Source organism: Pollicipes pollicipes, unplaced genomic scaffold (assembly GCF_011947565.3).
Source record: "Pollicipes pollicipes isolate AB1234 unplaced genomic scaffold, Ppol_2.1 Scaffold_4881;HRSCAF=5763_pilon_pilon_pilon, whole genome shotgun sequence".
NCBI classification, from domain to species: domain Eukaryota; kingdom Metazoa; phylum Arthropoda; class Thecostraca; order Pollicipedomorpha; family Pollicipedidae; genus Pollicipes; species Pollicipes pollicipes.
In genome coordinates this window covers 9,144,809-9,167,600 of record NW_023596576.1, presented here as the reverse complement: position 1 = coordinate 9,167,600, position 22,792 = coordinate 9,144,809, and the positions used below count along the sequence as shown (strand labels likewise).

The following is a 22,792-nucleotide window of genomic DNA, read 5'->3' as shown; positions in this document are numbered from 1 at the left end:
CGATGTGCAGAGCGTTTGGTGACGAGACAGATCTTCACCACCTGATTCAGAACTTGTAGACGATGAGAGTCTTGTCTTCGCTGGCAACGTATATGCCTCTATGCTTTCGTCAAAGTGTCAGGAGCTATCAAATAAGCCGTCAACGTCGCCAGAAGAAGACAATCCCCACGCGACAGACGCACAATTCCAGATGGCGTCAGCGGACCTTCATAAAAGTGTGGCCAAGGCTTGAAATGGAATTCTTCACTAACGTAGGTGATTTCTATGCATTCTTCGATATGGTTGATTCCATTTCTTTGATTTGATAAATGCTGCAATATGCAGGGGATTGAGCAAAAACGGGAGGGGCAAAACCTGTACAAAGTGATGGGCGGAAATCTGTGCCAACTGTCCGTGGGTAATGTAACACATTGTACAATACAGCTTTCAACAAATTAAAATCAAATAAGTACAAACTTTAAACGCCAGTAGCCTCGTTGTTCTGAGAACACAAAGGCTAGCGTGACTGTAGTAGCCTCGCCTGACTAGCGTGTCTCTGTACCTCACCAGATGAGTGGTCCTCGCAGAATCACTGATATTTGAAAAAGGACATCAGTCACATGACCTTGGTGGGTAAAACCGGAGCATCGCGGTAAAAATGTGAGTTTAGATATATTCCCTATCACCAAACGTACAAGCACTATGAGTATCATCGACCTTCTAAATATCACTAATCGTACCCAAGGCCCTATAATCGTACCCGCCGGTGGATCTCCTAAACTCGAGCATCCAGGTTCGCTCGACACTGCAACACATGCCCTGCCTGGTGCCAAAATAATAGCAGAGGTCAGGGAAGGTCAATCGTAAACGACAACAGTGGCGTTAAGTTTGCCAATTTGTCATAAAAGTTCATAGCAGATGACGAATCGACATAGACAACGGACGAAAAACGGCATTTGATATCCGTAAACGAGAAATGTGGGCCAATTAGTTCATAATCCAAGTTACGTGCAGAATAGCAAAAATTGACCTACAAAAACTGATCTTGGTTAATATTTTCCATGCAATGGTGACGCGACGCTGCGTTCATCCCCTTGTACAACAATTCTGAGAGTCGCTATGGACAGGAATCTTTCTTTCGAATGCCCAGGTGGGTTGCAGCGCGACAGTCTAAGCGTATTAAGAAAAACATTAACCACGACGTCCCGATTGTCAAGTGCTTCCGCCGTGAGCAGCGTGCGCAGATCTTGCTTCCTCATACCGCATCTTTTCCTCATATTACACCAATAGGTGATGCTTGAAATATGGGCATATCATCTTCATCGCACCCTCCCCAGCGCCCGAACCCTGCATCAGGGCAGCAGGAAAATGGTCCTCAATTGGTCTCACCTTGAGTTTTGGGGTAAATTTCTATGAAAATCAGTGTGGCCGCATAACAGAGCACTTCATTTTTGGCCACTTTTCTATCGCTCCCTGGCTTCCTCATGGATAACTGACAGACTCGCTAATGTCAGTTTGGGAATGGAGCACCCACCAAGCATCGCTCCATTGACGTTGCAACGCGCACTCGACTCTTAGAGCCGTACGCTTGATATGTAGCTAGCGGGAGCAGGGGCTCCAGGATAAACCGCCGTATCGTATTTAACCGAATGCTATTTCGCCAAGTACGAAAGCCCCCAGTATTTTTTGACATCCTGTCCTTTTGCCGCCGTATTGAAAAAGTGAACGAAAAAGTGATGACGTGTCCTTTTGACGACGCACAAACTGTAGCACTGCAAATGAGTGGAAACACTAATTAGCTGAGAGCTACTCAACCGAAATGTTATTTAGCTCAATGTTGTTATGCCGAAACGGGATTTGAACAAAAGGTAATGAGATGAATTAAATATAACCGAGGGATCAATTAACGGAATCCCTTTTCATTTAAATGCCAATTTGAGGAGCGATAATGCGACGAATAGAAAATGGCCCATTTGTTAAGCGGCTGCATTTTTTGTCGAAGTGTGAATTTCACGAACAGCAATTGGACGAGTGGATAACGTCGAATGGTCAGTCGGTCGAACTCATTTCGTCAAAATACGATTTGTGCGACTCAAAATTATCTGCACTGACGACCGCAGACCGCAGGTAGCGTTCAATAAATCATTGCGCACTGATGGCGTTGTTGGTAGGGCGTAGCCAATGTTGCTTGGAACATGGGGTAACATTCCCTTTCATGGGAACGCCCCACATTGGAAGATGATGAAGCAAGTACGAGATGTAATGAAATAACTTCACTTATAACTATTGGGGTCTTTCAAGTGGAAAAGACTGCTCTGTGGAAAAGACCGCGACACGATTTCGCTTAGCAAGCATGCACCGCAATGCGTAATAGTTTGATTACGTCATCGTACCGCGCATAACGCTGCGTAAGGAGCCAACTGACAGTCGTTATATCTGGAAATTGTGCTCACAACGCCAGATAGGAGACTCGAAGATAATCTTCTTAATCGGTCTTGATTGCCGTATGGGTAATGGAATGGCCGGATTAGAATGACGTTATTATGACGTCATGGAGGTCTGGGTGACCTTGAAATAATTTTCCCCCGGATGTCTTTACATTTTTGCGGGTGTGTAGCTCGAAAACTGGAGGGGTTTGGGTCTTATTACGGGCAGGGCTGTGAACCAACGAATGATCTTCAAGATGACTATTTCGGTTCAGAGCCCGTTCAGGGGTGGAACACTTCCTTCAACGAAGCACTTGGCCTTTGAGAGCACTTATTAAAAGGTGCAATAATCAGCCGGAAGAATTGGATTTGATTTTAAGCCATTGCGTTCTGCGGCTTGCGGCGCATGTCGCCCCGCGGCGAAGTGATTACTTGCTCTAGCTGGATATCACAGTCATTTGTTGCCAATATCTAATCGTCGTTCACAACGCACCGTAAGCGTTCCGAAAACTCAAATCACCCAGCCCCTCCCCCCAAAAAACAACGCCCAGAGAAGCGAGTACGACTGTATTTACGGGTACACCACGAAACATACGGTTGTCTGTCCCATGACCGCATACGTCTGCAGCCCAGTGCCTGAAGAGCCTGCAGAAAAATTTAGGATCCGGACACATCAACGAACTTGATCAACACGTACACACACTCACAGAGACGGACGCGTTCGCTCCGCAGAGCTCAGCAGAGCCGAGGCCCACACCACTGACCGGCGACGGTCGACGGCGGCGGCAGGCTTACCGCGTGTTGTTGTTGTTGATTAAAAGTGACGGACGAACGGTGACAGAGTCCACCTCTGCCAAAAACGTCCGACACTGCAGCACACCGACACAGCGCGCGCCATGGACACTACCGCCGGGACCGCCCCGTCGGCGCTGGCAGCCCCACTTCACTTCAGCGACGGCCGTGGCGACGGTAGCGGTCTCTGGAGCGCGAGCGACGGTCCCTGGAGCGAGACCGGCGGTCTCTCGAGCGCGAACGTCGGTCCCTGGAGCGAGAGCGCCGGTCCCTGGAGCGAGAACGACGGTTCCTCGAGCGGGAGCGGCGACCGCGGGCCCTGGAAGAGTGCTCGCGAGAGCCTGAGCGCTTCCCGCGCGAGCTGGAGCGCTTGCGAGAGCTCGAACGCTTCCCGCGCGAGCTTGACCGCTTAGTACGCGAGTTGGAGCGCTTACGAGAGCTCGAACGCTTACCACGCGAACCGGAGCGTTTGCGAGAGCTCGAACGTTTCCCGCGCGAGTTGGAACGCTTACCACGCGAACTGGAGCGCTTGCGAGAGCTCGAACGTTTAGCACGCGAGCTGGAGCGCTTGCGCGAGCCCACAGGCTTACCACGCGAGCTCGAGCGCTTGCGAGAGCTCGAACGTTTCCCGCGCGAACTCGAGCGCTTTCCACGAGAGCTATCCTCCTTATCGCGCGACCCAGACCGCTTACTGCGAGAGGTGGAGCGTTTGGCGCGCGAGCCAGCGTCCCTGCCGCGCGAGCCCGACCGCCTGCTGCGGGAACCGTTCTCCTTACTGCGGGAGCCTGAGCGTCTACCGCGTGAGCCGGCCTCCTTGCCGCGCGAGCGGGAGCGCCTGTCTCGTGACCTGGAGCCGGAGCGGCGCCGGCCGCCGCCCCGCGCAGGCGAGCGCGAGTGGGACCGCCGCTTGGCGCGCTCGCCGGACACTTTGTCGGCCTTCTCGTCGGCCGCTGGCGCCTTTTCTTTTTCTTTCTCTTTCTCCTCCTCCTCCTTCTCCTGCTGCTGCTGCTGCTGCGGCTGATCCGACTCGGCCCCGGCCGGCTCCGGCTCCGTCTCGCCCTCCAGCCGGCGCTTCTGGCGCTCCTGGATGAGCCGCAGCAGCCTGCGGCCCGACTCGTCCTCGTCGGCCGACTCGTCCTCATCCACGGCGGCCGCCTGCTGCTCGTCGACGGCGGCGTCCTCGTAGTCCAGCCGCTCGTGGATATCCTCCACGTCTGCCTCCTCGCCGGCGTCTGTTAGGCAGTGAGGGGGGGGGGACAGTCAGTTGGAAGACCAGAGGAGGGGGCGAGGACAACAAGAGACAGCAAGACCAAGTACCGGAGGGGGGTTATGCGGCGAAGAGAGAAAGGAGCGACGATAGTGGCAGAGGGTTAACAGGAACTGAGGTGGTAGACGAGTACGGCTATAGAAACGGCTGAAGGCGGAGGTCACGGTCAGATACTTGCGTCGGCCATTCTGAATCATACAATACGGCCACACATCTGCATTCGCAGCTTGACTACATAGCTTTCGACTGCTACGAACATCCCGTCGTTGGGTTATTTGCACAGGATGGGGCGCTGATCTTTTTCGCACGGCATACGAGACCCATTACAGCACGGACGCCCATGATTAAGACCAATAATCCCTACGGCCTTCCTGCAGATCGTTAGAGCGCGAATACACAGGGCCGGGAGACCATACGTTCAGCCTTTCCCACATACGCCTGACCCTTACACGCTGGGAATTATTTTATTTTTATTTTTTTTAATTATATAATTCTAAAGGCGGCGTTATCCATGTGCTGGTTTCGGTTGCAGCTGCTTTTGAGCTTCCCTCGACCTGCGGTTGATCCTGCTCAACAGCAGCATCCTACCTCCTACGCTTATATGGACGAGAGCCGCGCGCGAATTTCACGCCGGCGCGCGCGGGCCGAGGCCGCGTGTCACGTGACCTGCTCCGTGCGGCTGTCAGCCGGGCGCGGTGTCGGCCAGGAGAGCCGGGCGGCGCGTCCGGCGGCCCCGCACAGCTGCGCGGCACCCCCAGCCCAGTGTTGGAAAACTTGACGTTTCCTGGCATAATGTATACCAGGAGATTTTGTACTCCAGGATTGTGACTAAGTAAACTGAAATATTTTGTGCTCCATCATGATGCAACAAAAGCAGTTTTTGAAAAAACTTATTTTGCCTCTTTGTGTCAGCACAAAACGAAACCAGAGGGTGCAACACCTTGAGACTTGCTATTTCCATCAGGAGCCATGTATCGAAATCTGCAAGGGCACAAATCTTGCACACACCAGACTAAGATGCCCAGTAGCAAGTAGCCTGTGTTACCACCTAGGTATATGACGAACCATGTATGGAAATTTGAAAAATGAAGTGGGTAAATGTTGAATGGAATCGCCTTTGAGCAATACCGGGAAGTGAGAAACGAGTACCAGAATCGCACCGGTGTGTAGATTAGCAAAGCTCTCACTTCCTATGCCCTTCCAACTCAAACTTGAACATGGCTTACCCTACCATTGACGACGAACCGCATTAATTGCCAAGGATGCAACGAACAGTCATAGAAAATCACACGTCTAATCACCTACCACAGACGGCCGCCTACTCACGCAACACCACTGTGTCATGGCAATGCAAATAAGAGGATAACTCGCAATTCAGCGTCGGAAACGTCTTAACTATTCAGCGCCCTGCGCCCGTCTCCCAGCTCAGGTTGGAGGCTGAACATAGCAAAACTCTCCAGTTGGTTTTAATGATTTGCCCCTCGTGACTGATTTGTCAAGAGCATAAATATTCTGTTCGTGCTCATGCGCTGAACAGATTTGTAAACATTTGTACGGAAGCTGTATAGAGATGGACATCACGATTATGACCGACTTACTTGTACTCATCCAGAACCGCCATGTGGTTGGATTTTTGGCCGCTTCCTAGTATCAGGAGTGCAAAAATGTTGCGGCAGCTGTGGATTTAAACCAAGTTCAATTTGTCACCAAAGGGTGGGAAATTAAAGCTGGTAATTCAGGCCTTACAAAATATCCTTTATAGTCGAAACACGTTGCCATAAACAGCCACAAAAAAACTGTTCGGAGACAACCACCTCCCTCCGGCAAAAACACCAGGACACCAGAGTAACATGAACCCATAACTTTGGCCTGGCAAATTAAGGAGAATGGTTTATTAGGACAAAAATATCATTAAATTGCTACACAACTTATCATATTTCGCAATATCGGTTAAAGCGCATCAAAATCCATTAATACATTGCAATATCCGCCGGAATCAGCGGAATGACCGCCTCCGATCCCTTTTGGCCGGCTTGCACGCGTCTGTCAGGCATTGTACTCGCGCTGGCTCAGTATATCGGTTAACAGTGCCGCCTGTCTCTATTATTCGGGTGGGACGTGCAGGGCCTCGTCCGTTGATCGGGAGTTGGAAGTGGAGGGCATGAATGCTTAGCTCTTTTTAAAACCAGTTAGCTGGTAGAGCGTGAGTAGCGTGACCGTGGTAGAGCGTGAGTAGCGTGACCGTGGTGGAGCGTCAGAAGCGTGACCGTGGTGGAGCGTGAGTAGCGTGATCGTGGTGGAGCATGAGTAGGTGGCCGTCTGTGGCGTGTTCATTTGCATTTTTGGGGTACCATTTTTCTCTGCCTATGCGTATCGTACTCACCCTCCATTTTCAAGAGTGTATAAGCCCAATGCGTGATTACTCTCCGTTTTGGAGGGTGTATGCACAGAGCCTTTCATAAATCGCAAACCCATGTATATGCACATGTGTTGCATAGTACAGGGCATGAGACTGTGTTGTTTCAGTGTGCCATGTTTAATGCTGATGTTTTCTTTCATTTAAAGTGCTTTTACATGAATTGCTGTATATGAAAAGTGGCGCTTTTGTTGAGTGCCACCCATTGTACTGTTATCTCTCAAAGATAACCTAAATAAAACTGTAATGACCCGCAGCACTTGTATAATTTTGTACTCCACTATAGAAAATTTGTACTCCGCTACCAGGATTTTTTTTGGAATTTCCAACACTGCCCCCTCGCAGTGTGTGTGACTGTGGATACGTGAGACGACCTGGTCTCGCAACGCAAGCCAGCAACAGGCACGGGGCATGCGCTCCTTGACTAACCGAAACGTCTGAAGTTGTTTTAATTGAGATCGCAAAGTGCGCTTCGCCTTCTCAAATCCAAATACAATTCATTCGTACGGAGCCCCGACAATATAACGCGCACGCCTAGAACCGCAGCTGACCTACCGGTGGCGATTACGCATAACACTATTTGTCATACAACTTCGACTTCAGTCCACAGAAATGCCACCTCAAATCAAAGCCGCCGCCATCAAAGCCAATAACGTACGTCCGGCATCCAAAGTATCAAATGCCTGCACTCGGGTGAGACATTCCGCCTTTGTATTCCGTCGCCATGCCTGCGTGGCCTGCGGGGACTTCTCCCTGCCCCCCCCCCCCCTCCCCCCCCCCTGCTGCCACAAATCCCCTCCAATGCCCCCGCTGTGCCGGTACTCCCCATCAGCCGGTGCAGCTGCGCGTAGGACTCCCCCCGGCAGGTGTCTAACGTCCGTGACCACTCCGCTGCCGGAATCAGCGTGCGTCGGCGCTCGCCGGCTGGTGGCTCCCCGCGCAGAGGCTCGGCACCCCGCGCAGTCTCGGCACTCCACGCAGCGGCTCGGCATCCCACGCAATCTCGGCACCGCCGCGCAGCGGCTCGGCACCCACGCAGAGGCTCGGCACCCCGCGTAGAGGCTTGGCAACCCGCACAGAGGATCGGCACCCCACGCAGAGGCTCGGCACCCCGCGCAGAGGCCTGACAACCCCACGCAGAGGCTCGGGACCACGCGCAGAGGCCCGGCATCCGACGAGCAGCTCAAAGTCGGCCAATGAGCACCGCATCGATGTCGGAAGAGACAGGAGTTGCTCGGCGGGGGTCAAGGTGATAACGGATGGCGTCAGTGTTGAAATCGATTGGCGTCAGGGTCCCTGCGGTATCGGCACGCTCTTTGGCCTGGGTGGAATGAACTGTGGGGCAACTCGCGTGACTCACACACGCAATAAATGGTTCAGTCGGCGGCCGGTTAGCTGAACCGCAAACGGCGATATCACACACTTTCATAGCGATCACATCTATGCAGCACTTCGTTTTGATATCAAGCGTCACCTACGTTTCTGACAGGGGACATTAATGGTTACAGTTGCCTTAGCCCCTTCAATAACCGTCCCTTTCGTCGTCCAACGTTGACGTTGTGGTCATTCAGCTTTGCACGTATACTATGTGACGCCACATGGAGGTCAATCAAGTGAACTGGCGAATTTATGAGCGATCGTTTGCTGACCATAGGTAGCATGCAAAAATTGGGCGCTGGTAACATGCAAATATTGGGTGCCAAGTAAGACCTTGAGTGATTCAGCGTCTGCATGCAAAAGTAATGTGTCTCGTCCCCAAAACACCACATCTGGTACTTTGCGGTTCTACGTGGACGAAGATGGAGATATGATTATGTTGACAAGCGTGGACATGGCTCTACTTTGAAGCGTCGCCCGTACCCAAATCATGAGACTAACGGCCGAGATAATCATCGAGGCTATGAAAGGTTTATGGGCTAATTTGGCAAGGGCCAAATTAGCCCATAAACATTAGTTAGTACCGGCCGTGCTAGGTTTTTGCATGCAACGATCTTAAACAAACATGCCGGTTGAAAAACAGGAAAAGCAGAGCACCTCGTAATAACTTGCAGGTATAGCTGACACATCAAGAAGCTTCAGATATTTGTACGACAGGTAAAATATTTAATCCGATATCATTCCCATTCATTGAAAGACCTCGACAATGCTGCGCCGAAAAGAAAGACTAATTCCCCTGAACGGGGCACACCAGGTAATGTCCCTATCATCACCACGATCTATGTCAATCTGCCAAATTACCCCGAATCAAAACATGCATCTTGCATCCCAATCTCGCTGGGCAGCGGTGAGGGACACATTGCATCAGTCATGCCATTCCCGTCTCTGTGGTTGACGTCGACTCGGGTTTAAGGCGCCACAAAGTGCCGTCCCTCCGGTGCCCTATTCCGCCATGGGGGCGCGGCCATGCGGAGGTGGAGGCCGGGGCTGGAGGCCCGCTCCCGGCGGCCGGCGCTGCCTCACCTGCGGCGGCGGCGGCGGCGGCGGCCGGCGGGTCACCGGGCGGCTGCTGGTCGGGTCCGGCGGCGGCGGCGCCGGCGGCCGGCTCCTCCTGCTGGCGGCCGGCCGAACCGCCGCGCTCAGCGTCCTCGCCCGAGCGGCCGGCCCGCCGTCTGTCGGTCGGACGGGCAGACGGCGTCACCGGGCGTACTTGGTGAACAGTGGGCGCCGGTCCGGCCGGGGCCGGCACACACGGAGGCCGCCCACCACCGGACCACTGGGCTCACATGGCGTCTCCCACTGACGATGTTACATGCGACAACCAAACACATTCTGTTCACTGTTTGCCTTTTCACCGTCGTCGTCGTCATTGGGGTGCGACAGCACACTCCACTGCAGAAGGCCTACGGCGTCGCCCGCATGTCATCCTGGCAGGAAGGGCAGGCACCGCGAGGAATCGAACCCTGTAACTCGGGTTTCTCGGACGCGCAGCTCAACCACTACAATATCGGTGTAGTGGTTGAAGCCCCCGTCTTTCTTTCCTTTTCCATGAAAATAAATGCAATGAAGTGACAATGAGAAGCTGCTGCTTGGTAGAATCGAAAACATCGCACATCTGAGAACGTGCATGCTGTAAAGAGTAGATAACACATGTCAGGATAGTGGCGGCACACTGTCATGAGGCGCCTATCTGTATGCACGCCGATTTCGCTTGTCTGCCACGCCCTCTGCACAATGATGGGCATGTCCGATCTTGAAGAAAACCACCATTCCGCCGCAATGGCCAAGGTGCGACGGAGCCTACGACAGACGGAGTCACGGTAAGGCAAGACGAAGGTGCGCCCTCGTCCCCAAACTTGCAGCACGGCGTCAGCACGTGAACGTCGCGTCTCCTGTCGGGTTTATCAGACCCAAGGGCATGCCTGAGCTTGTCTGTCGGTCAGCCAAAACACGAGCCGTGGTCGGCAGCTCTGCGGCCATGCTTCGAAGCCATCAAACACGGTCCACGAGAGGCTCAGCAGCGTGCGTCGTAAATCGCACGGCAGCAGTCGATTAAGCCTAAAATACCTCGTGTAAACTTGACCTTCAGGTGTGGCGCACAATGGCACAGGCATGTTAATAATCGGATTTGCTTTAGTGTTTGCCACGCAATTAATCCTGAAAGGTTACGTCACATGACAAGACCACGCGACGATGATTTTGCCTCTTTTTCATGGGGTACATTTTTCTGCAAAAACGGAATGACTGTGCCGGATAAAGATAGTCTAGATGCACTTAAATTGGACGTAATCTACGGTCAGCTTTGGACAAAATATGTAGCTTTAGAACCGAACTTACTTTTCATACTTACTAGCCTAAAGCCTTGATTTTACTCAAACGTTCGTACACGTTAGCGCCTAGGTCGTTATTTACTCTTCCCTTGCACCTCAATTGTCACGCAATATATATTGTGTGTGTACCAATGACTGACGAAAACATCCTGCATGCTCCTTAAATCCCCAACTAATGACAAACCTCAGGCGCAATCCCAATAAGATCGCATTAACACAGCGCTAAACACATCCCATTTACCTCCTATCATTCCCGTGCGGAGAATATCCATGTTCTCCCACTGAAGAGAACTATGCCCACACGCACCGCACCGCCCACCTGCCGACGCGCCGCCCACCCGGCGTGCGACCCAAGGCCAAGCCCCCTCCAGAACCGTTCCGAATCGCCTCGACCTCCGAGGCGCGGGTACGGCTGGCCGGACCGGGGACGTGTTGCCGGCGGCCCTGGCCGTGGGACCCGACCGAATACGCCCGGCCGCCACCAATCCTACCGAGGACTGCGGGCGGGCAGGCAGGCCGATCGCCACGCGCGCCCCCGCAGCCATCGCTATGGCAGTTGCCCAGATGGCAGGCTATGGAAAACTTTTTACGCACTCAACCCGAACGCACGCGCTTTACGCACTTCCCGTGGACCCAATTCCTTTCGCTCTGCTACTTCACAGAACTCACTATTTAAAAAAAAAATATTTATAGGCATTTGGGAGGAGAGAACGTGCTTTTAAAGGCAAGACAAAACTGAGCCACGTCGGTTGGGAGGATGAAGAGATGATGACTTCCCATCGCCGCTCCAACCCACCTTAGAACTGGAGTTCCCGCAGTGGAAAGCACGTTCGCCACCGTCGAGTCCCCGGATTCCCGGGAGAGAGCCACTGCGGCCCTGGTCGGCCTCAGAAATTCCGTGCCATGACGTCAGCGTCACTTAGGCTATATAAAGCACAGTGGCGTCGCGGTTGATATCAGGTTATTCTGCGCAGGCGCGACGGAGGCGCTCGCAAGACAATGAGTGGCTCAGCGTACTGGATCTCATCAAAAGTATGATGTCATCGTTTTGCGAGAAGATAGCGTTAACTACCATCCACATGATGACGAGACGAGAGGGTTTTTTTCGAAACTTCTCTCAAACTCACCGCGGTGTGACGCTGGGCTCTGAGCACTCGTTGAGCAGAACTCAATGCGCGCACCCTGAACCATCACCCCAGATAGGCCGACCGATTCAGTTTATGAGACAGGTTGACCTTCGGCCTCATGTCCGGCACGATGCGGAAGATTGTGCTCTACGGCACAACGACATGGACGGTTCGGTGATCAGTCATCAACGCTGGCCAGTTCTTAGGTGAGCTATCCATATTATTGTGGACAAACCATGCACCGGTCCGGGGACTCGGTACGAAAGGCTGCTGGATTATGAATTTTGCATTTATCTCAACAACACATAAACAGCTGTATTTGGTACGTTCTTTGGGTCTGCAAAGAATAGTGACAGCATGCAAAGCTTAACGTGCCAAGTAATAATTCTGGACGCTACATTAAGATAAAACTCTAGTATCTAGTATTCCTGTGGTTTCGATGACCGATGTTTGTGTCAGCGCATTTTTATTTTAGGATTTATTTGTAATTTTCGATATGCATATGCTAGATGAGCTATCCATACTATTGCGGACAAACAATGCACCGGTCCGGTATATATATATATATATATATATATATATATATATATATATATATATATATATATATATATATATATACGCATATATACATAGCATGTGCATATATTGGCCATAACGGCAAGAGTGGTCACACACGCTCTCACACATTGCCTGCTATGTGCGATTGGAAGGATATGGGGCCAAGGGAGAAAGGTCATCAGTGATTTCATCGGATGTGCAACTTGGACAGGCAAAAACGTGGACAATGTTAACATGATGAGTATTTGCCTGTGGCATAAGTAGAGAATTGTGCATTTCCTCCGAAATGTCATTACATCTTTCGCATTGCCAACCTTTTCGTCCAACACTGCAACTTTTTAGCAATTTTGCTTCCGACACGGCCGCTATGCGAATCCGGTACACCATGGTGCACAGAGGACAGTCGGGGAGTAGTTCACCTTCTGTCTTAGAGCAAAACCCGGCGTCAATGGGCCATGGGCACTCCATATCCCTCCCCCCTCGGTCAATGGACATCTAAATTTAAAGGGTTAATTTCATGCATTTCCTCGTCGAAGCCCTGTGATTTCCCAGCATTCAGAAACCACGCGTGATTATTGGAGCTGCAACGTGCCAGTCTTTTAGCATGAAACATGATCATGTCACGACGCTTCGACAATCTAATCATGGCGTGCGATTTACATTTCACACAAAAGGGAAATTACCACCACCTCTTAGTAATCCACACAACCCGGCCAACTGGCCATAATAGCGCATTAACGCAGTGTTGGCCCGTTGACTACTAGTGCATTAATGGGTAAATGGGGCAGATATTTTGAAAAATACATTGCAAAAAGGAGTGACTAACAATAACTGTGATCCCCAAGCCCTCCTTGCATGACGAAGTTCCACGCCTCAGCCCTTTCTCCAACCTGCTATTAAAAACGAACTCTGTAGCATTTGTGTGTAACGCCGCACATGTAACAACGTTGGAAAAACAAGCAGGCCTTTACATGATAACGGCACAGTTAATGACCACGATTAAAGGATACATGCCACCTGTTCGTACTTTTCACTTCTTGGGTTAGACGCGTCTGATTTGATTTGATTTGATCAGAAATACCAGTTTCTCAATATCCATCTGCGTAGCTCAGCATTTCGATTTGAAATAGCCGCTTCCGCGGGAGGAATCTCGCTGGACTCTCTGTTCGTCACTATGAAAGTAATCCATGCCATTTTCCTTGCTTTTCCCACGTGTGTGTTCTGTAAAGTTTGCAACACACCAATTTGTCAAAATGTTTGCGGAATAAATGCTACGAAAGTTTGACACACTGCTCAGAGAGGTCTCGGTAGCAAGTTTCGGTAAACGGCCCTTGCCGCCCGCTATGCAACATGTTCATTTGTACAGACGTCATTCAGAGCGGTAGGGGTGCCACTGTTAAGTACACACATCCGCAATGTGAGGGTTATAATAACTCAACAGTGTTCTCTCTAACCCATAGCAGCTGCCAGCGGCCTTGAGCAAATTCTGCCGTCGTCATGAAAACGGCGGTCGAGATAACTGCACCTGCCGCGGACTCGGGGGAAATACTTTGGGGCGCCCACGAAATGAGGAAGTGTGGTGCTGTCCCAAAGCATTGACAGAATAATGTGGACCGGAAAATAATTACAATTTCTATCCTTATTATATCTCGATGGTGCTGCAGTAACACTACTCGGTGCTACATGGTCCCGAGGTTTCATCAGAGTATGTTTTTGAAATATGACCCACAGGTGGTACACATTTTCTCCACGCCTCAACGCCTCCTCCATTCTCCATGCTCCTTAGTACAGCACCGCAATAAAAAAAGCTCTAAACCCCCACGTTAAAGCAAAAGTTTGCATAAGAATTGGGCAGATATTCTGCGCAGAACATGCTACGTGTACCGGACAAAATCATCAACCCGACACGACAGCCCTCAAACCAGGAGACCGCCCTAAAGACGCCCAAGACCACTACGCTAAGACCACCCCATTAGGGTCGGCGGCAGCACACGGCACACATTCTCCGTCGCAGGTGGTGGGTGACAGCGGGTGTGCGAGGGGTCTCACTTGTGCCGCTCCTCGCGCTCCTTGTGGCGCCGCTCGCGTCGCTCCTGCTCCTGCTGGTCGCGCTCGGCGTGGCGCTTCTGGCGCTCCTCCTCGCGGGTCTTCAGCTCCTCGGCGCGCCGGCTCTCCTGCTCCTTGATACGCTGTCGGACACACACACGAGGCGGTCAGAAAGGAGGGGGGAGGGCGGAACGCCGACGGCTGCGGGTGCGTGAGGGCGGCTCGCTCGGTGCGGAACCCGAAGACGAATCCGACGTAGTATAGCGTAACAATGAACTTGCGCATAGGCGGAAAGACGCAATGCTTAAGAAACAGCACATTAAAATCAGCGAGTTACCCCAACACGTCGGCAAAGCAAGACGCCATTGAAACGTTGGCCATCGGACTTTCCATTACGAGAAACTGAGCGTTCAAACATCAAAACTGAAACTCCACTACGAACTCGCACGTTTGCCTGCCAAACAAGCAGTATGGCGCGGCAAGGATCACACAAGTCGGCGTGCGTGCCACGCCCAACAAAGGCCGCGCCAACTCCGTGTACAAACGCGCGCCACGCAGGGCGGGCCAGCGCGGTGCGCCCCTGACCTCGAAGTCGCTCAGTTTGATGGTGCGCTTCTGCGCGACGCGCCAGTGGGGCGGCGTGCGGCTGCGAGAGCGGGCCATCTCCGGGTCGTACCGCTGCCGGTCGGACAACACGCTCACATTGGCGCCGGACAACACGCACGCGGTGGGGCTGCAGACTGCAATACGCAGACAGTCTCATACTTCGAACACACAAGGCCTAGAGGCCGAACGCAGTCCATCAGCAGGAGCTTGTTCTGGCATCAAGGACGACGGTATTAACCGGCGGTTTGGGCACCCTGGCAAATCGGCTGGGAATGACTGCTCTTTTCGCGAAACTCGTGGCATGATATATGAGACGTTTTGATAGGCCCCCGCCTGCAAAAGAGCGGTCGGTAATCATGATTATGCAACAAACCGCACGTCAATGGTGTACATCCTTGTCCCGAAATGACGCAATAGGATGAATTAACGTGTGGGCACTGGGACCACCCAAATCAGGACGCATCCCGTACACAAAGTCATAACCAGAAAGCAGGGAGCATAACCTAACCAAACTTTATTCTAGCATTGACTAACGATCCCGAGCCCAGGCGGTCACCGTCCGGCGTCGCCCGCCGGCCCGACCCGGCCGTACCAGGAAGCCGCGCCCTTTGATGCGCTTGCCGGCGCGGATCTCGGTGCGCGAGCGGCGCCGCTCCCTGTGCCGGTGCTCTCCCTCGCGCTCCCGCTCGCGAGGCCGGCTGCTCTCTCCGCCTCCGTCGCCGCCGGCGCCGGCGCGTCCCCCGCCGCGGTCCAAGAAGCGATTCTCGGGCACGGGTGGGATCTCGTCCGGATCGATCTTGGTGGTAGAGGCGAGCGGGTGGTCGGCACCGGCTGGCTCCTCTGTCGCCTCCTCCGCCACCTCGCCCTCCTCAGGCGCCTCCCTGCAGGCGGTAGGCCGCAGTAGGTAGGTCAGGTAGGTCAGGGGCGCCGCAGACCGCGGTGGCGCAGACCAACCCTAGACACGGACCGACCCGGAGCGTCTACAGGTCACGCACAAACTCCACACAGTAGCGGCCACTGTCTGTACGCCCTCGGTGGCCGGTGGACGGTAGAGCGTGGTTCGGTACACCACTCCTTCCACATGTCCAGGCTTCCCATGCGAGACAGAACAGTGATAGTGGGGACACAAGTAGACCTGCTGCTGTTTCACAGCCGCATCGAGTTAACTCACGATTCCTTGGCTTTCTTTGCCTTCTTTTCCTTTTTGTCGTGCTTCTTTTTCTTTTTGCTCCTTTCCTCCGCCTCAGAAGAAGCACTTCGGTCTCGTTTCTTCTTCTTCTTCTTTTCTGTAAACAAAGTGCCTACATAAAACATATGAATCAAAACCTCTAAACCCTCCTGATTATCACAGCACACATTATCACAGCGTTTGCACTCCAATTTGCCAGCAGGTTAGAACCCACTACATAGTCATATGCGCGATGACGAATTTGGATGCAGATGCAGTAGTCAGATATTCTATCTCCCCGGCCCATATCACTCGCCACGGTAACCATCCATCAGCCATGCCAAACAAGCTACCCACAATGACCCCCTCCCCCCCCCCCCACACACACTCCCCGGTGTCCGATCACTCGAGGCATGGCAGTGTCAAGAGGTCGGCAGGCAGGCCGCCACCGTCCCCGCCGGCGCCGGCTTACCCTTCTGCTTGGTCTGCAGCACCAGCTCGCCGCAGCGGGCGATGCGCACGTCCTGCAGCGGACGCGACTTGTTGTCCGTGGACACCGACTCCACCTGGGTCACGACCTCCTGGCCGGACACCACGTGCCCGAACACTACGTGAACTCTGCGGACGACAACGGGACAATCGTCAGGCACTGGCCGCACCCGGAGACGGCGCACAAGCCGCAGATGCTTGCAGATGTATGAAGTGCATGTGCGTAAAACGAATATCGCAGTCATGACCATTTCATCCGCGCCCGCTACCATCAAGGCATTCTGTGTCTTTCATATTCAACCGCCATATGCCATCGAAATGAAACGAAGTGTTACACATTGTAATTTGATCCAGCTAAATCGGCTGCAACCGGTTGCAGCCAATTACATTTGGACCGACCATCCGACGATTTCAACTAGACCAGCTGAGCGCCATACAATCTAACCAGTGTAACAATGGCAATATATATATATATATATATATATATATATATATATATATATATATATCAACAGTCGAAATATGCATGTCAATTGCCATGTTAATAGCCTCAGCATGTATTGACACTCACCCATTCAGGTGCGGCGCAGGCTGGGTAGTTCTACAAGACAAAACAAATGGTTGAACACGGTAAATCTCGTAGGACGGCTTACATTCTACACGGAGATAAAACGGATTAGCATCTGTCCACGTCAGCAGACGACACTTCACAAAAAAATGATACGAAACAACGAACGAACAAAATCATAGTTCCGACGCACAACCAATGTCATGACTGAAATGCATGGGAATTAAATGCTAGCGAAGATGACAATACACCCTGTAGGGCTATGAATGAGCAGCCAGAAAAATGTACAACATATGACAAGAACAGGGAGCAGCATATGAACACATCAAACATATCCCAATCAATGCGTACCCAGAGACAAAATGTGCATTTACATTTGAGCTCAAAGTGTGCTGCAAAGCTTCCAGTATGAGTGAGCATGTTTACAACAAGACCTGAAATACTCGAAATGTGACATTAACAGTGTAGCGACAACTTGTGGATGGCTCACAGAAAGAACTGGGATCCGTTGGTATTCTTGCCGCGATTCGCCATGGATAGCAGGAACGGCTGGTCATGCTCGAGTTCGAAGTTTTCATCTGTAACAGCCAAGCAGAACAAATAACTTGCGAAGGTTAACCCTTCAGCCCTCGCCGCCTTAAGAGAGGGATGTGATGCGATCCCATACGTTTTTTAAGACTATCTCCACGGCATGTCGTGTAACCACGCCCAATTTTTTTGGTGGAGTAAGGGGCATTCGTTGTACGAGTTTTGACACCAAAAACGTCTCTAACATATCTAATTTCAGAGTGGCGACGGCTTTTCGGACCACTGCGCGGTAACCTACGGCCGGCGCAGGCGGCGGGAGGCAGCCGACAGATTCGTCGATCGCGTACGGCAGCCGACACTGGCACATGAACGGAGCCCCGTACATAAATACATGTTCAAAACACGAAACTGTATAATAAATCAGGAACACTTCTGCTTAAGTTTTATGCCGTCATGCAACACAGTTTTGTAGCAATTGGGATGTCAGCCTAAAAACATGCGACCTTCAGAAGAAAATTGACATTTGAACCAGCATGATGGGACCATTTATCAAGCTACTAACATAAAACGTGACACCAATGATTAAATTTTCCCGAGACCAATCCACTGCTTCGTTTGCAGTCTTCCTCCGTTTTAAAACTGCAGGTGAGGGGGATTGCGTCTTTTTTAGTTCGGAAATTGCAGAGGTGTCGCATCGATCCCCTTCTCCACTATATCAGGGGCAATGGTGAACTATCAGCCAGCAAACAAAATGTACTCAGGTGGTTATATCATGCAGCCTCCTCCCTGTCAGTCGCAAGCTAAAGACGAGAACACCCAGCTATGCAGTTCAAACACCTTGTTGACACACAACTCACCATCTCCATCTGGCCTGCACAGACTTCAAGCCTAATGATCGACATGCTAAGCTACCACAGCATCCTCTTCAAGATGCCACGACAAATGGGCTTCCTCTACGTCAAATCACACAAAGTGGGCATCGGGCACACCAGCACTACACTTCACATCTGTTCCACACGTCTCAACCTCTCCCCTCCCGTACTGGCTCGGCCAGAAGCCCGAAGTGGGCTCGTGTCGCCCCCCCCCCCCCCCCCCACTGCCTGAGGGAGAGATAAGCCATTCCACCCACCGTCGAAGGTGCCGCCGTAGATGGACTCGCCGCCGGTGCCGTTGCCGGCCGAGAAGTCGCCGCCCTGGATCATGAAGTCCTTGACGACGCGGTGCAGCTTGACGTGCTGGTAGTGCAGCGGCTTGCCTGTGTTCTGGCCGAGGCCTTTCTCGCCAGTGCAGAGGGCGCGGAAGTTCTCGGCCGTGATCGGGCACAGGTCGCTGAACAGCTCGAACACCACCCGGCCCAGCGGCACGCCGTCCAGCTCCAGGTCGAAGAAGCACCGCACGCGACCCGACTTGACCGTCATGGCGGCCGGTCTGTGCGGCAGAGAGGGCCAACAGGGGGGGGGGGGGGGGGGCGGGCACAGGACGTCAGCAAGGCCGGGTGGGTGACAGCTTTAGTGTGGTGCAATTATGGTGCTGAGAGGTCATGACTAACTTTGTCCCTGCAGGTGCTTAACTTGAAAGAGCAAATATGGAATCTGCCAGCGACATCATGATTATTCGCCTAGTGAGCAGATTGGTTATTAGCCAAAACCACTGGTGACAGAGTTTTGTGCAGTAGGTGGCTGGATGAATTGCAGCCCTTGATGGCTGACTGCATGGTTACAATAATATTTCAGTCAGTCACATGGCTCATGCTGCTGTCCTCCCAGCTACATTGGTAAAGACCAAGCTATCTATTCCAATGCCTTGCTGTCATATGCTACCATGGCTGTCATATAATACTAACTGTTTCCGAGAGATATTGCAGTACTGCTGTAAGTGATCAATTAAATATTTCTTAATATCTTATACCAATAAGCATTGACATGCAGAACTGTATGCACCACTTGAAGCAAACTAGGTAGGTGGCACGTGAGCAAAACTCTACCTTTTGCTATAATATGACACATAATTATACAAAGGCACCCAAACTACTAATAATGTCTGGAATATTTAGTGCTATGTGAGGTACGCACTCTACTCAGTTCATGCAGACCATTTCAAGAATGGTAGGGCCCATAATGTGAATACTGGGTCAACATGCAGAGGAAAGTTGTGAACTACATTGGTATAACAATTGCAAATGCTGGATGAGCCAGTTTGCCAAACCTGGCAGATTTTGAAGCAATATTGTAGGATGGAATCAGGGCCAAAATTGATATTTTGGGTACACTTTGAAAATTTGTGGGTGAGTTTAGAGCAATAACTTTGTTCCTAAACTTGAGTGGGCAACATTATTTTGGGGCTACTTGAGTTATCTTGAGGCAGGTATTAACTTGGAACTAAGGCTGGGAGTAACCATAAAATACAACAAAGTGCTTAAGAATGAATAAGTGACAATCATTTGAGGCACAGCTAATACAAAGACCAAATATGCCACACTTGTTTAAACTCCATCATGGTTGTCTCAATTACCTATATTATCCTGTTCAACCCTGCATGCAGCTGCCTGCACAACCCCTGTAACCCAAAAGCCCCCCCCCCCCATTAAATTCAAGCACCCAAGCAAAAAAAAAACATACTGTAAGCTCAAAACTCCCCTTCTTGCTCAAGAGATTGCCTGCAGCAAAGAATGCCATGCTAGATGGACTGTACTCAGCATCGCAGCTCTGAAATTATGAGCTTTTATAATGAGCCAAATACTTGCATCACAAAAGATATAAGGTTGCTGGATATAAGGCATAAGATATAGGGATTGCTGTTAACTTCACATTTGTCCTGTAGCTCTTAGGAAGAGAAATTAGTAGTCAGTAGATGCAAATTAAACTTTCAGGAAAATCTTGGAGCCCCCAGTTGTCAATTATCAGCCAATACACCAAGCACAGATGCTGGCTACCTCATTTGGGGCACAATCAGACCCAACCAAAACATCTTGTCAGCTGGTCTGCCACCTTTCCTGGTAGGTTGATAGGCATCTCAAGTATACAGGCAAATAGTAATAATCACAGGAATATGCCAAAAGGAGGGGCATCTAAATCTGAAACATCCATTAACACTAATATATTAGCACACTATACAATACAGATTTGAAAAAACAGCAAACAAAATCAATGCAAACAACAATGAAAAAGCTGAAAATGGCAGAGCCAGGAAAAATAAACATAACTAAAAAATTACTGATGATTTGAACTCATTACTAACTAATGAACTAATCCGTTAGCAAATGATGAACTGCGATGTTACACAACACTAGCACAAGTAGAATAAAAACATCAAACATTAATGAAATGTGATGTACCAGAAATGATAACATGAAATCTGCCTGGCCATCGAGCGCTTACCTTTGGTATGCCTTGTGAAGACGAACACCCCGACCAATTCCTAATACGGAAACGTGTCAATTCACAGCAAATTAACATACGACGCTCCAAAGTTTAACCCAAAAGCAAAATCATGAATATTCACGTTAAATGCGCGATATGCACCCCACTGCACCAACCGTGCAGAGCGGCCGGTCTCGCGACAAATGAGGCGTGGGTCTGCAACCAAGGTGAAACTAAATTAATGCTGCCCAACTATGCTATTCTACTGCTCTAGCTTCATCATCTCTTGTTTATCGCACGGATCGGAGGAGCGGTTTGACTAAACCATGCACATAATTCAGTTCAATGACATCTGCCACCAATGCTCGCTTGGGTCTTTTGCCACTCATGAGCTACATTGGTTACGTTTATATGAGATATCTGCCACTTATTCTTAAAACCTGTCTCCAGAATTTCCCGGACGGTGTACCGCAGTCTGAAAACCATTATTATAATGGCACAGCTAACCTAACCCAACCTAACCTAACCTAACCTAACCTAGCCTAAACTACCCTGCCTTAACCTAACCAACCGATACACACACCACTACAATAACTTTTCAATTGGACGCTGTAAACTGCACATGTCGGTTGCTGCCAGTATCGGGTGAGACGTTCTAGGGAGGACGACAGAATAGATGAAGGCTGTAATCACGCAAATGTGCTGTACTGGCAGCTTATAGCCCTATAGAAACGTTACTGAATGCACACAGCCAAACTCTTCGGACGCGATTTTAAGTGTTTGTCCAGGGGTATCGTATGCTGGCCATGTCCTTCCTGCCCGGCAGGACGTAGATTGCAGTGAGTCGTCAAGGGATAGTTTGGTAAAAAAGTAATGTTGGGGAATGAGCAATTTGCAATGCCGGCCTTTAGTGCTAACCCCGTCGCTTAGTGCATCAGGATATCGTGTGCAAATCGCCGCACACGTGACGTGCGACTAGATGTATTTTAAAAGGGGCGCAGCACCTGTGCAAATCACCGCTAAAGCCAGCCAACCATAATTCAGGGAGACAATGTCGCAGGATCGACCGAATAAAATGGATGTGTATGTCGAATAAATGTTTTGTTAGCTTTTAATAGCCCTGTGACGATGCTTTTCAATACACATACCACTAAAATAATTATTCAATTCGACGCCATACGTTGTATATGTCTGCTGCTGCCAGCCCGTCAGCATTGAGCGTGGTAGGGTCGACTTCATGAAATGAATGCCCGGTTCGGTAAGCGCGTTGTTTTGTGCAACTGATTACAAGTATTTGCAAGACAATAATGAGCATCTCTCCGGGCATCCGTATACTGACCACCACGCTATGCGCCTGTCAGACACATTGAGCAATCCAGCAACTCAGTGCAGAGACCATTTGAACAAAACAGATGATGTCGGCCGATGACCGATTCGCGACCAAAAGTGCTCCCAAAATGGCATCGCGTGCGCTTTTACACCTCCCGCATCCGAATAAAAACATTTGAAATTGAACGCTATTCCTTTGCGAATTTCCGCTGCGGCCGCCCCGGCATCATCGAGTGAGACGTGTACTGAAAGCTGACAGCGCTATATCAGCGCTATTGAGTGCATACAACCGCACTCTTCGCGCTCAACGATAAGCGTTTTGTTCCCGGGGCCACCATATCCTGCCCATCACTGCATTGGCCGG

General features: G+C 51.0%; 1 protein-coding gene across 1 annotated transcript; it reads right to left on the bottom strand.

The window, feature by feature from the left end:
• Positions 1-3,783: 3,783 nt before the first annotated feature.
• Positions 3,784-21,250, bottom strand: LOC119099768 (peptidyl-prolyl cis-trans isomerase G). The gene is made up of 12 exons (XM_037222830.1): positions 21,118-21,250; positions 18,870-19,168; positions 17,703-17,790; positions 17,216-17,245; positions 16,628-16,773; positions 16,159-16,273; positions 15,580-15,868; positions 14,967-15,059; positions 14,385-14,524; positions 9,437-9,489; positions 4,256-4,429; positions 3,784-3,842 (listed from the first exon to the last, which is right to left on the bottom strand). Exons 2-12 carry the CDS (start codon positions 19,156-19,158, stop codon positions 3,784-3,786), a joined length of 1,476 nt encoding a protein of 491 aa, XP_037078725.1. The 5' UTR covers positions 19,159-19,168; positions 21,118-21,250.
• Positions 21,251-22,792: the final 1,542 nt, after the last annotated feature.

Bases quoted from the DNA above. Each gene is read 5' to 3' on its own strand.
- LOC119099768 (XM_037222830.1), bottom strand. From the start codon at position 19,158: ATGACGGTCAAGTCGGGTCGCGTGCGGTGCTTCTTCGACCTGGAGCTG. The intron at 15,869-16,158 runs GTGAGTTAACTC...TACCGCCTGCAG, and splicing joins GCAAAGAAAGCCAAGGAATC to GGAGGCGCCTGAGGAGGGCG. The intron at 4,430-9,436 runs GCCAGCAGGAGG...ACTGCCTAACAG, and splicing joins GCGCGGCGGTTCGGCCGGCC to ACGCCGGCGAGGAGGCAGAC.